General features: G+C 43.9%; 1 protein-coding gene across 9 annotated transcripts in view; it reads left to right on the top strand.

Moving 5' to 3' along the window:
- Positions 1-9: 9 nt before the first annotated feature.
- The window catches only part of LOC108710184 (potassium voltage-gated channel subfamily KQT member 1), a 46,090-nt gene continuing 33,049 nt past the window's right edge, over positions 10-13,050 (top strand). For all 9 annotated transcript variants that reach the window (XM_041586007.1, XM_041586006.1, XM_041586005.1 and 6 more), the window contains exons 1-2: positions 10-115; positions 10,231-10,722. In XM_041586007.1, the coding sequence (XP_041441941.1) occupies positions 10,400-10,722 (323 nt within the window). In that variant the 5' untranslated portion in view covers positions 10-115; positions 10,231-10,399. The remainder of the gene's footprint in view (positions 116-10,230; positions 10,723-13,050) is intronic.

The raw sequence follows: 13,050 nt of genomic DNA, 5'->3' as shown, positions 1-13,050 counted from the left end.
ACGGAACAAGGGACAAAAGCTGGCTAAAGCGCTAGATAGAGGCGTGTCTCGTGTCAAGCGGGAAGGGGAACAACAGTTGAAGAAAGCACATGGCTAGTAAAAATGAAGCAGAGAGGTAGTGTGGATGCTGAGTGCTGCTGAGGGACTTTAGAATTTGTATCAAATTCTTTATGACTTATTCGCAATGGAAATGGAATTGCTTTTAAATAACTACTGTTTGTATGCTCAACACCGCTGGTTCTTACTCCTGAAAAAGGGTGGTTCACCGTGAAGTTTAACTTTTTGGATGTTATAGAATCGCTAATTCTGAGCAAATTATTCATTGGCCTTAGTGTTTTTCTGTTTGAATGATTTTTTCTTCTTCTGATTCTTTCCAGCTTTCAAATGGGGGTCACTGACCCCATCTAAAAAGCAAATTCTCTGTAAGGCTTCAAATGTATCGTTATTGCTACATTTTATTACTCATCTTTCTATTCAGGCCTCTCCTATTCATATTCCAGTCTCTTATTCAAATCGATGCATGGTTGCTAGAAGAACTTGGGCCCTAGCAACCAATCTGCTGAAATTGTAAACTGGAGAGCTGCTGAATAAAAAGCTAAATAACTGAAAAACCACAAATAATAAAACATTAAAACCAATTATTACTGGCCTCCTAGTTGGTGGGCCCTGTCAACAGATACAATTAGGTCTCAGTTTTAAAAAAAAAAAAAAAATCTGTTGGTACACATGGTGATGTCTTGATCTGCCCTTACCAGGCCCCGTTATTCCAAAACTCCCATGAGCTGCTCAGGACATTCATCAGCACCAGACGTGTCCACCAAGCTGCAGGTTTAGGTCCTGGATTCCACCTTTGAGATCGAAAAATGTCTCTTTCATGTTTCTTGAGGACCCTTCTGCCATGCACACTGGCTGGAGTAACCCTCATTCCCCCTTAATTGGCCCGACATGCAGCCTGGGTATTAGCAGTAGAATACAAATGATAGGGAGGCTCAGGGAGAGCGTACAAGAGGAATGAGAGTGGATAGGGTACAGTGGACGAAGCAAAACATTTACAGTCAGATCAGTGTTGGGGGGGGGGCTGAAGTCTGGTGCCTAGGGCAGCGCTGGGACTAAATACAGCTCTTCATGGGACGCAGGGGCGATCCTGCCCAAATTGTCGCCCGCGGTGGCCTTAGTTTTTGCCGCCCCCCCCCCGCCTCTCACCTTCAACGCTGAACGGGTCCATGTCGCTAGTGCACAGAGCGCAATTGCGCTCTCTGCACTAGAAGAGCCGAATTTCAGGGAGGAAAACCGGAAATTCTTGCTCTTAGTTACCAGGGGGGCGCTGCTGCCTGAGGCAAGTGCCTCAACTCGCCTCATTGGCGGAGCGCCCCAGATGGGACGGATAGTGTATTTAGTGTACGCAGTCACGATCGTGTATTTAGTGTATGTATGTAGTCACGATAGTGTATTTAGTGTATGCAGTCACAATCGTGTATTTAGTGTATTCAGTCACGATAGTGTATTTACTCTACGCAGTCACGACCGTGTATTTAGTGTATGTAGTCACGACAGTGTATTTAGTGTACGCAGTCACGATTGTGTATTTAGTGTATGCAGTCACGATAGTGTATTTACTGTACGCAGTCACAATAGCGTATTTAGTGTATGTAGTCAGGATGGTGTGTTTAGTGTAAGCAGTCACGATCATGTATTTAGTGTACGCAGTCACGATAGTGTATGGAGTCATGATAGTGTATTTAGTGTATGTAGTCAGGATCATGTATTTAGTGTAAGCAGTCACAATCATGTATTTAGTGTATGCAGTCACGATACTGTATGTAGTCACGATAGTGTATTTAGTGTACGCAGTCACGATCGTGTATGTAGTCACAATAGTGTATTTAGTGTACGCAGTCACGATAGTGTATTTAGTGTATGTAGTCACAATTCTGTATTGCCACAAGGTGCCACCAGAGTCTCAACTTTCCTTTGCCAGAAACTTTCCTCTGGTCCATTTCTTTCCCATAATGTCACCACTCATCCTCCCTTACTATTCCCCTTCTGTCACCCTGGTGTCCCAGCAGCCCCCACCCCAGGCTACACTTGTACAATGACTGCACATAATACAATGACTGCACACTTAAGGTAATTGGCTAAGAGTCAGATGACAGAAGAATTTCATATAATATCCCAGCCCTGGGAGCAGACACCTGATCCAGCCGATCACACGGCAGCCTTGTTTCATGCTTCCCCTTGTTTCACGCCTCCCCTTGTTTCACGCGTCTCCTTGTTTCACGTGCCCCCTTGTTTCATGTGTCTCCTTGTTTCACGCGCCCCCTTGTTTCATGCGTCTCCTTGTTTCACGCACCCCCTTGTTTCATGCGTCTCCCTGTTGCTCGCGTCTAATTGCTTTATGCTTCCCCTTGTTTCATGCGTCTCCTTGTTTCATGCTCCCCCTTGTTTCATGCGTCTCTTTGTTTTATACGTTTGCTTTCCCCTACCACTCTCTGGTCTCTCCCTTCCACATCACATCTTCCTCGAATGTGTGCTTCTAAGGAGGGGTCGTCCACCCCCAGGTCTGGACTGAGAATCAAAATAGGCCCTGACATTTCAGGTAACCAGAGGCCCCAACAGGCCATACAGAGTCCCAAACAGCCCCTGACCAACCCACTAAATAGTGCATGTCTATGGCAACTTACAGAAGCCCCTCTGGCATTTGCCAGAACCCACCCCCCTGCCACGTCGCTGAGGTGAAAGTAGAATGGACAGTGGGGGAACAAATGTTTGGACTAGGGGCAGGCAAAAGAAGAGGTTCATGCCTATTGTATAGCTTTAAGAAGGGGTTGGATGGCTTTTTAGCAAGTGAGGGAATACAGGGTTATGGAAGATAGCTCATAGTACATGTTGATCCAGGGACTAGTCCGATTGCCATTTTAGAGTCAGGAAGGAATTTTTTCCCCCTCTGAGGCAAAATGGAGAGGCTTCAGATGGAGTTGTTTGCCTTCCTCTGGATCAACTGGCAGTAAGGCAGGTTAAAAAAAGTTAGAAGGTTGAACTTGATGGAGGTGTGTCTTTTTTCAACCTAACTTACTATGTCACTATTACCCTCTGAGTTGCCCTTAGGCAAGTGCTTCTCCTGCTTACCCCTAGTTCTGGTGTTGGATCCAGTGGTGTAACTTCAGTGCAACACCAAGTAACGATAGATTCAGTAGGTAAACCTATAACCATGGCTTCCGTCCAGCGAAGCAATATAATCAAACAATAAAGGTGGTGGTTAATAATAGGTCCAATACGCAGAACTTTACTGAAAAACTCAAGTGCTTTAATGTATCACAACATGTTTCGAGCTGAGCTCTTTCTCAAGTGATAACAACAGTATGTCTCCAGTACTTAAGGTGGCCATACACGGGCAGATAAAGCTGCCGATATCGGTCGTTTGGACCGATTTGACAGCTTATCTGCCCGTGTATGGGGGCTTCCGACGGGTCTTCCCGATCGATATCTGGCCACGATATCGATCGGGAAGGTTGGATTTTTACCCGACCGACCCGTCGGAGCCGCTTGGCACATCGTAATTCGATCGTTCGGCCATACGGCCGAACGTTCGAATTACCCCCGATATAGCCACGCAGTTTAGTGGCATATCGGGGAAAGATCCGCTCGTTTGGCGATGTCGCCAAACGAGCGGATCTTGGAGTCTATGGCCACCTTTACTTAAAGGTTAAACTCCACCCCTAATTAGTGGTAATTGGGTAACACCTCTCACCCCCACACCTTTGTAACATCTCCCACCCCCACACCTTTGTAGAAAAAACAAGAGAAATAGAGCACTGGGAATCCCAAATAGCCATTGCCCTGGGGGTACATTTTAAGGGCCTAGCCCTTGGGGGTCCAAGAGTTTAAAAGTCCAATCAGTTCATTGTAAAAGTCCAAAGATTAATATGAATAAATGTCCAATGGCCTTTCAAGTCCTGAAGGCATTAGATGACCCCAGCATTGCTCCAAGAGCCTGCCGAGAGCTCCAAAATTGCTTCACAACAGAAAAAAATTACATCTGTCATACATAACATTGCTGTAAAATACATGTCTAATTTATAGACGAAGTATGTACTGCCAGTAATTAAGTCTTACCCTTTTGTAGAAACATTCATAGTTTTCAATTGTACTGTAATTTCTATGGCAGCATTAATATCTGGAGAGAAAAAGAGTTCATAGTTAAATGTTAGAAAAGTTTGTCATAATTTACAGGAAACTGCTAATGCTCCAATATTCGTTTAGACCATCTGGTTGTAAGCTGTTAAGCTTTCTTATCCATATGGTTTCTTGCTGTAACAATAACCGGGTAAAGTCCCCAACTTGCATCGGTTTTCGCACTTCTACTTCTATACTTCTAACACTTGCCATTTTAGTTGTGACTGGCTATGTTTGTGGGAGGAGAAGTGTCTTGCCACTGAAGTGTCAGTTTGTGTGCCGGCTTTAAAGTTGCAGATATCTGATTTGTGTTCTTTGATTCTCTCCTTCACAGAACGTGAAGTTTGGCCTACATAGACCATCCCACAGGGACATTTTAAAAGGTATACAACACCGGCTGTTTCACAAGTTGCATAGTAATTAAGTGGTAGTTTTTTACCATTGATAGGGTGGTTCACCACTTCCCTTTTAATAATGGCTATACATCCAAGGCAAGGAAAGGTCCCTTTCTTAGGTTTGCCCTGAAATAATGTTGTAGATTTAGCAATTTTACTTGTTTCTGCTGGGCAAAGTTTATCCCTAAGAGTCTGTCCCCTAGTGTAACAAAACATGGGTGTATTTGTACATATACAGTATGTCGTAATGACTTGTCCTGTTGTAAGATGGGCCAGAATCGTTTAACAACCTTTTGAATTCTGTGACTCGTGTATATTTACTTACAAACAGGGTACTGGTTCTCTCTTTTAGTTTAGGTTTCTGAGTAATTAATGACTCTCTAGGTAGCATGCCAACTTCCTTTGCAACTTTAGACAAATGGTTTATCTTATATCCTTTATCCTTAAATCTCTTTGTAAGGGGGCCTACAGCCTCCCAGTAACTTTTATCATCTGAAGCTATTCTTCTAGCTCTTAGAAATTGTCCCTTGGGTATTGCTTTGATACACTTAGGGTTGTGAAAGCTGGAAGAGTGTAGCAAGCTGTTGCGATCAGTTGCTTTCCGATACAGGTCGGTTACAATCTTGCCTTCTTTCACATCCAAAAAATTAAGTGACTCATTTGACACTTCGGTAGTGAACTTAAGTGTTGGATGTTTTTCATTTGCTAGTTCAACCATGTTATGAAATACAGATATATCCCCTTGCCACACAACCAGGATATCATCCACATACCGAGCATAGAGAATCATGTGTTTTTTGTATAGCTCTGTAAGGAAGAATTTTCTCTCTAGTTTATGGACAAATAAATTGGCAAAGGAGGGAGCGACCGTCGCCCCCATTGATGTGCCCTGGCACTGCCAGTAATATTTTTCCAGAAATCTAAAGTATTTTTTAAAACCAGAGTAAGAAAATCAATTAAAAAGTAAACCATGTGGTGCGAAAGATCTGTTTCTAGTAGATATTCTTCAATATATATTAGTCCTTCGTCCTGGGGTATGGAAGTGTAGAGGCTGACTATGTCAATGCTACATAAATGGCAATTTGTACCCAGAGTTTTAATTGCACTTTTTTTAAGAGTTTTAAGAGTAGAAAGGGTGTGTAACAGGTCATTTGTATCCTTGAGGCAACAAGGAATTTTAGTTGCTAGGGGTTGGAGATAACGATCCACAAATTTGGATAAAGGCTCTAACACTCGACCTGGAGAGTTAGTCAGGGATTTGTGGACTTTTGGTAACAAATAGAGGACAGGTGCACGAGGGTGCTCTACCTCTAGAAACTTTTTTGTGTCCAGCAATATATGGCCGTTTTGAAAAGCTTCAGTAGTAAGTGTATCAATTTCCCTATTAATATCGAACACGGGGTCCTTGTTAATTTCTTTATAATGGCCCGGGGTATTGAGTTGACGTTCAGCTTCATTAACATACATATCTTTATCCATAATGACAATGCTGCCACCTTTGTCCGCCTTTTTAATAACTATTGTGTCAACCTGTTTAAGTTTATTTAAAGCATGTCTTTCTTTAAATGTAAGGTTAGGTTTCAGTTTTGTTTGGGATGGGAGTTCATTAAGTTTCCTAACTTCTGTTGTAACGACCTTTTCAAAAGCTAACAATGCTTCATTCTGTACTTGGGGAATGTATGTGCTCTTTTTCTTAAACATACTTGTGGGTCTGTCAGAAGTGGGATCTTTATCTGGAAAACACATTTTTATTTTGATAGAACGGAAAACTTTGTGAAATTCTATTTCCCAATTTAAACAATCTAAACCGTATGAAGGAACAAAGCCTAAACCTCTATTAAGTACAGAGCATTCCTCAGGAGACAGAGGATAGGAGAAAATGTTTATAACCAAGTCTATTACCTCCTCTGTCTGTTCCGATATGGATACTCTTCCCTGGGGATAGGTGCCCCCGGATTTCTCCTTGTTTATTCGTCTAAAAAAGGCTGTGGCTGTGACTGACTGTAACTTCAGTGTCCTGGACCTCTCTGCAACTCCCTGAAACTAACTTTATCTGTCATAGAAGCTGATGCTACAGGGCTGAGTATTTAAGTCTGATGTAGACTGCACTGATTTTTATGCTGACATGTAATGTGAATCTGAATTAATAACTAATCAGCCTTGTATTGTGAGTATTATATTGTATTCATAGTGTAACATAGACATAGATTTTTGGTTATGGTAACATAGAAAGGTTGGTTAAAAAACACATATCAGGTTCAACCTTAAAGGAGAAACAAACCCTAAATTAAAAAAAAAACCCTACCCCCTATCCTACATAGACCTCCTCCCCAGCCTAGCTGCCCCCCCCCCGGAAAATGCCCCTAACTCCTTACTTACCACTCTGTGCACATTCTGTTCAGCGGAGTTCATGGTAGCCATCTTCAGCCGCTTCGGTAATCTCCGGAATGAGACCAGCAAAGCAGCACATGCACGGTTGGAGCTATTTTCTGTTCAGTGACAACTGCGCCGAAACTCACTAATATTGCCTGTCTCATTCTGAAGATTACCAAAGCGGCTGAAGATGGCGCCCGTGAACTCCGCTGGACAGAATCTGCACAAAGGGGTAAGTAAAGCGTTAGGGGCATTTGCCCAGGGGGCAACTAGGCTGGGGGAAAGGAGGGAGGGGGGTAGGGTTTTTTTTATTAAGGGTTTGTTTCTCCTGCCAACTGCTAGTCGGTCCAGAGGAAGGCAAAACCCCCCATATGAATCTTCTCCAATTTGCCTCAGAGGGGAAAAAATCCCTTCCTGACTCCAAGATGCAATTGGACCAGTCCCTGGATTAATTTGTACTAAAATCAATCTCATCACATGGCTATCCAGCTTTGACAAAAGGCAATTTTGTGCTTTGTGATCTGAGGAATCAGAAAAGAAAGGCCAAGAGCTCTATTTTTCCTCTCCCAAAGTGAAGCAAAATGTGCTGGCAGATCGGCAGTGGATTGACCCTGAGGAAAGAATGTTTTTTTAGAGATATTTTTACTGCTTAACGTTATGCTTAGTGCTATTGCTCCTTCCTTCTGACTCCGTTCTGATTAAGAGTTATGGAGCAAGGTACGGTGGGTGGCAGCAGCATAAACAGATGTTCCTGAGACCCAAATGAAAATGTGACGCAGAGAACATTTCTAAAGACATAAATATACATTGTACAGGTATGGTACCTGTTATCCAGAATGGGCAGGGACATGGGCAGGGACATGGGGTTTTCCTGGGGGCATCTTTGGAGGCTCAGATCCTCACTGGCACATAGTAACTAACTTGCTGAGTGTTCTTTACATGGAGCAATCCCCAATCACGGAGCAAACTAGACAGAATGACCAGTACAGATGTTGAGTGAGTAGCCACCCACCTCCCACTAATCTCCCAGTGACTTCCCAGTAGAGCTCACGTGCGGCTGTGTGCTGCTGTCACAGACATTGCAGAGCCCAGACTGTCACACTCCAGCCCGTGATGTGGGGCCCAGCAGCAGGTTGGTAGATTTGGGGATCCTGCTCTTCTCTCGTATATATTTTAGGGACTTGATAGAGGCTCGGCAAGAGTTAAAGGAATGCGGAATGGTTGCACTGTGTTTCTGGGGATTATGGGATAAGAAATAACTGTAAAACGTAATGGGCCCCTAGGCAGGGCCACAGTATTGAATGGCCTACTTTTGCAGTGGAATTTTGACTTAATAAAGGTCTTACAGGAACAAGCCAAAACCATAAGATCCACTTTTCTTTTTTCTGCATCTGGATCTTCTAGTGGTGGTTGTGGCCCACGTACAGTTGGGGTTCCTAGGAACATATATAGGGTACCTTGAGCATAATCTGACCTTCCAAGTTAGGGGCAAACCTCTAGTTGTAGAGTTCTCTATGCAGGGGGTGTAATCATAGAGGTAGAAGGCTCTGCCACTGCTGAGGGGCCCTGGAGGTATTAAGGGCCCAGTGGGGAACTGACTGATAAGCAGTTTCAATATATGTTTATTTAAAAAAAAAAAAGATATTTTGGGAGTGTACATTATGAAGAGTACAGCATACTCCAGTGGTATATTGGTTATCTAATACCGCCTCCAATCAAATCTCTGTAGACCAAAGACATTAAGCATTTGTTTATTGTGGGGTGCTGGAAGTTGTAGTTCAGGAGCAGTTAATTAGGGTTACAATGCTACTAAGTTGCCAATCATTGCTACAGAATCATATCTAACCATATGCAGTGCCATCATATTGCCAGGTTGAACAGCTGGGCCTGGGCACCAAGCCTCTCGGTGTTCCTTCTGGGAGGGACCCTGTCTGTGCCAAGGGGAGGAGAGAGCTGGAACACCAAATACAAAGAAGCTTCTCAGCACAGACAGGTGACTGATAGAGCCAGGCAGGGGGTGATAAATGTAGCAGGATTCTTCATGGTTCCAGCAGAAACAGTGATCATGGCTCAGAGTTGGTGATGCCAAGGGCCGTGGATCAGAGGAGTGTCCTGCAGGTATGGGAAAGTGCAATTAAGGTAATTGGCAATGGAAATATTTATGCAGGTAACACTGGCCAATAAGGTCTTCCTATTTCTTTGTGGACTGAAGCAGCAGGTTTGGTTTTATTCACGGCTCGCTGGGTCTTTTCAGAGTATTAGGTTGCACGGCGGATCCCTATGGACATGTCCTATAGATCCTACTGGTATATCCCCTAGCACAAGGGATTATTATGGTCTGCTCGTGCCCATAGATAATACACAACAAATTTAATCCTGCGTTATGGCAATGGCTTTGCATGTGTGAGACTTTAATAACCAGTTGGGGCTCTTGTTGGCTAAAGGGTAAGTTTGTTTTCCTGCAGATGAGATATTGCTGATTATATTGGTTATATGAAACTACTTGGGGCTCCCCCAATGATTGGTTTATGGGAGACTGTGCCCCTGTCTCCTTTTATCTCATGGAGATGCTGGGAGTACATTATTATAGAATGGAGCTATACACAGAGTATTTTGCCCCACTGAGTATTTTGCCCCACTAACAGCTGTAGTTGTGTTGTGCTGAGAGTGTTGTGTAGTGTGTGGCAATGATTTCTAGTGTTTACACCTGTGCACTTTCACTTATGGTTACCTGTGTTTTGCCGTGTGTGTAATGTTGTGTCTGCGTGCAGCTCAAGGATTATTATTGTGAACTCAGGTTTGTATGAGTGTGTGTATTGTGCATTGAATGTATTGTACAGTATGTGTGTATTGTACTGTATTTGTATGTATTGTACAGTGTTTATATTACACAGTATGCATGTGTGTATTGTCCTGTTTGTGTACGACCAGTGCAGGATTTGTATTGCAATATATTTGTGTACCATGCCGTGTGGGCATTGAAGTTGTGTGTTGTACTGTGCATTTGTATACATAGTATTTATAAAGATTGTAAACATTGTACAAATTTACTATAACTAGGTATGCGCTAGCTTCAACCTGCCCCAGTTGTTTTATTCCTAATTTTGCACTTTTATTGGGTAAGGATTTAAATTGTGCAGTGTGTTTTGCACAGTATGTATAAGTATGTTTTGTATAATACAGAATCATGTGGCAGTGTTTAGAGTTGTGCCAATGTGCAATGCTTTCCAGCGGTGGGCCCATTTGCGGTCACCCATGCCCTGACCTTGCCATGTTCTCCTTGTTGCAGGGCTGTGAGTGACAGCGTGTGACAGCAGGTGACAGTGGGTGACATAGCTGTGATCCCGTCTGTGGTGACTCAGAACAGCACAGTGATAAGAGGGATCAGGTCCCGCGGGAGCTTGCAATCTAACACCGGCACTTAGGATGTGAAATATTGATCAGCGGCAGTCTGCGGCATGTCGTGCGGCCCGGGGGAGTGTAGGGGTCTCCCCCTCTATACCTTCTACTCAGCCCCCCCTGCTTCAGACCCCATGCATTATTCCTCTGTGGCCCTCAGCACTAACCCACCCTTGAACAATGGATCTGGGGCCCCTTGTCCAGGGCAGGACCCCACACTGCAGGTGAGCAGCCATTGGAGGGGTTCAAGGGACTTGCACGGAGACTCCTCACCCAAGTGCTTCTATCGCCACTATCTGACCCGCACCAGCATGCAGGGCGACATCTACAACTTCTTGGAAAGACCCAGCGGCTGGAGGTGCTTCATCTATCACTTCAGTGTGTAAGTACCCACTAATGTGCCCCAGTCATGTGCCTTTATGCATTGCCTGTGCCATACACTAGATGGGTGCCAGCGTCTAACCCCAGTGCCATTATATAGCATGCCAGTCTCTCTCTATTGTAAAGCACCCCAATCACTCCTACCTTATAGAGCAGCTTAGTCACTTCTCATCATTATAGAACACTCCTCTACTTGTCATCATATGGTACCCAATCACTCCTTATCAATACAGAGCTCCCCAGTCCCTCCTTGTCATTAACTAGCACCCCATTCTTTCTCTCTTTCTCCCTTCTTGTCTCTCCTTGTCATTACATAGCACTCCACTCTTTTCCCCATCTTGTTTCTTGTAGTTACATAACACCCCACTCTTTCTCTCATCTTGTCTCTCCTTGTCATTACATAGCACCCCACTCTTTTTTACCCTCACCATGTCCTTGCTCCCTATCACACCCTGATCATTCCTCGTTGTCATTACACAGCAGCCTGATCATTGCTCCCTGTGATTACATTGCACCTTTATCTCTCCTGTATGTCATTACATCCTTGCCCTCCCGCTGTCACCAGACTTTAGGACTCTTGCTTGTTATATTGACTCTAGGTACATACTTAGCCCCAGACTCGTGTATCAACCAACACCACTGGTGTCCCTATTTGTGCAGTACATATCACCCGAGTCTGTCTGTGAGAGTCTCCTAGTGAAAAAGCCAGCAAGGCTAGTGGGGAGCGTGGAGCAGTGTGCTGCGCATCAATAGACATCTGCCTGAGTGATTAAAGGGGACCTAAACCTAAATAGAATATGTATTTAATCTTGGTTAGAGTTCTCCTCTGCAATTTGCATTAATTTTCTATTTTTAGAGATATTAGCAGATTTATACTGCTATTACCAGGCTTTCGTTCAGCGGCTGCCTTTCAGAGTCAGAGTGTCAGCGACCCTAAATGACTGTGTTCTGCCTGCATAGGCAATTAACCCTAGTGTCACATTGATACTAAAAGAGATGTGCTGGCAATAGCAGTCTAAAATGGCTAATATCTCAGAAACCACTAAAAATAGAAAATTACTGTAAATTGCAAAAAGGAGCACTCTGAATAAGATTATATTATATTCTCTATTTGGGGTTGATCCACTTTTAAGACAACATACTGTACATGGATGTAGTTACAATACACTCAGGTATAAAGTTTGCTTTCTAACTATAACCTTCTCCAGTCCAGTGCAGATATGTATCTATGTTTTTCATGGCCCTCAAGTAAGGTAATTTTCATTTTTTTTGCATAAGACCCAATAAGGGCAGTTTTTTCTCTTAATAATGCTAAAAACCTGGGCAACCATAAAGCAGGGCAGGACTGCTGCTTACAATGGGGATCATATAGGATCTGTGCAATCACCGGGACAGAATGCTCTGTTATACAGATCTCAGCTGCCATAAAGCAGGGCAGGCCTGCTGCTTACAAACGGGGATCAGATAGATCTGTGCACTTCATGTGTCCCATTAATTGTAGGAGTCTAGTAGACATTTTTTCTTCACTTGTCCCTATGGCTGTTCAAGGCTTATATCCAGGTTTTTCCTGGTGACTTGCTGCAAAATTCTGGGATTTGCCTCTCTCGAGGACAGAGCCGCTCACACATCAAATCGGGGGCTGCTTCGATAATCTCTGTCAGATGTGCAGATGTTGCACTGAGTGGCCAGGATAATCTGCGGATTTATCCCTGTGTGTGATGTGCCGTGAGGATATTATCAGATGCCGTTCCCCACACCAAGCAGCATCTGTCTCACTGGGTTCCCAGTGCCCGCACTGCCAACTCAAAGGGGCCCACACATGAATTATACAGACTGACCCAGAGTGCTGGGGAGCAGAGCAAGAAATGTCTCAAGTACAGGCACAGTATTCCCAGATGAATGTCTGAGCTGGGGGGGGGAGATTTGGGATTAATGAGAGAAGCTTCCGAACTAATCTACAGATAATTTAGTTATTATCGTATAGGGGGATTATGTACCCCCTACTGATTTAAATGAGAATATGACAAGGCAAAGACGGGATTCACTGAACATTTAAAAGCCTGGTCAAGGATCCTTTGTTTCTGTTTGAAGCTCTTTACAGAGATTATACATAAATCCCTGCCCAGTGGAGTTTACAATCTAAGGTCCCTATCCCATTCCCATCAGTCCCTGCCCCAGTGGAGTTTACAATCTAAGGTCCCTATCACATTCCCATCCATCCCTGCCCCCAGTGAGCTTACAATCTAAGGTCCTTACCACATTCACATCAGTCTCTGCCCCAGTGAGCTTACAATCTAAACTCCATATCCCAATCCCATCAGTCCCTGCC

The sequence above is a fragment of the Xenopus laevis genome, chromosome 3L, assembly GCF_017654675.1.
Source record: "Xenopus laevis strain J_2021 chromosome 3L, Xenopus_laevis_v10.1, whole genome shotgun sequence".
In the NCBI taxonomy this organism is placed as follows: Eukaryota; Metazoa; Chordata; class Amphibia; order Anura; family Pipidae; genus Xenopus; species Xenopus laevis.
Note: the sequence above shows the minus strand (reverse complement) of the source record. Positions and strands in the feature narration are given on the sequence as shown.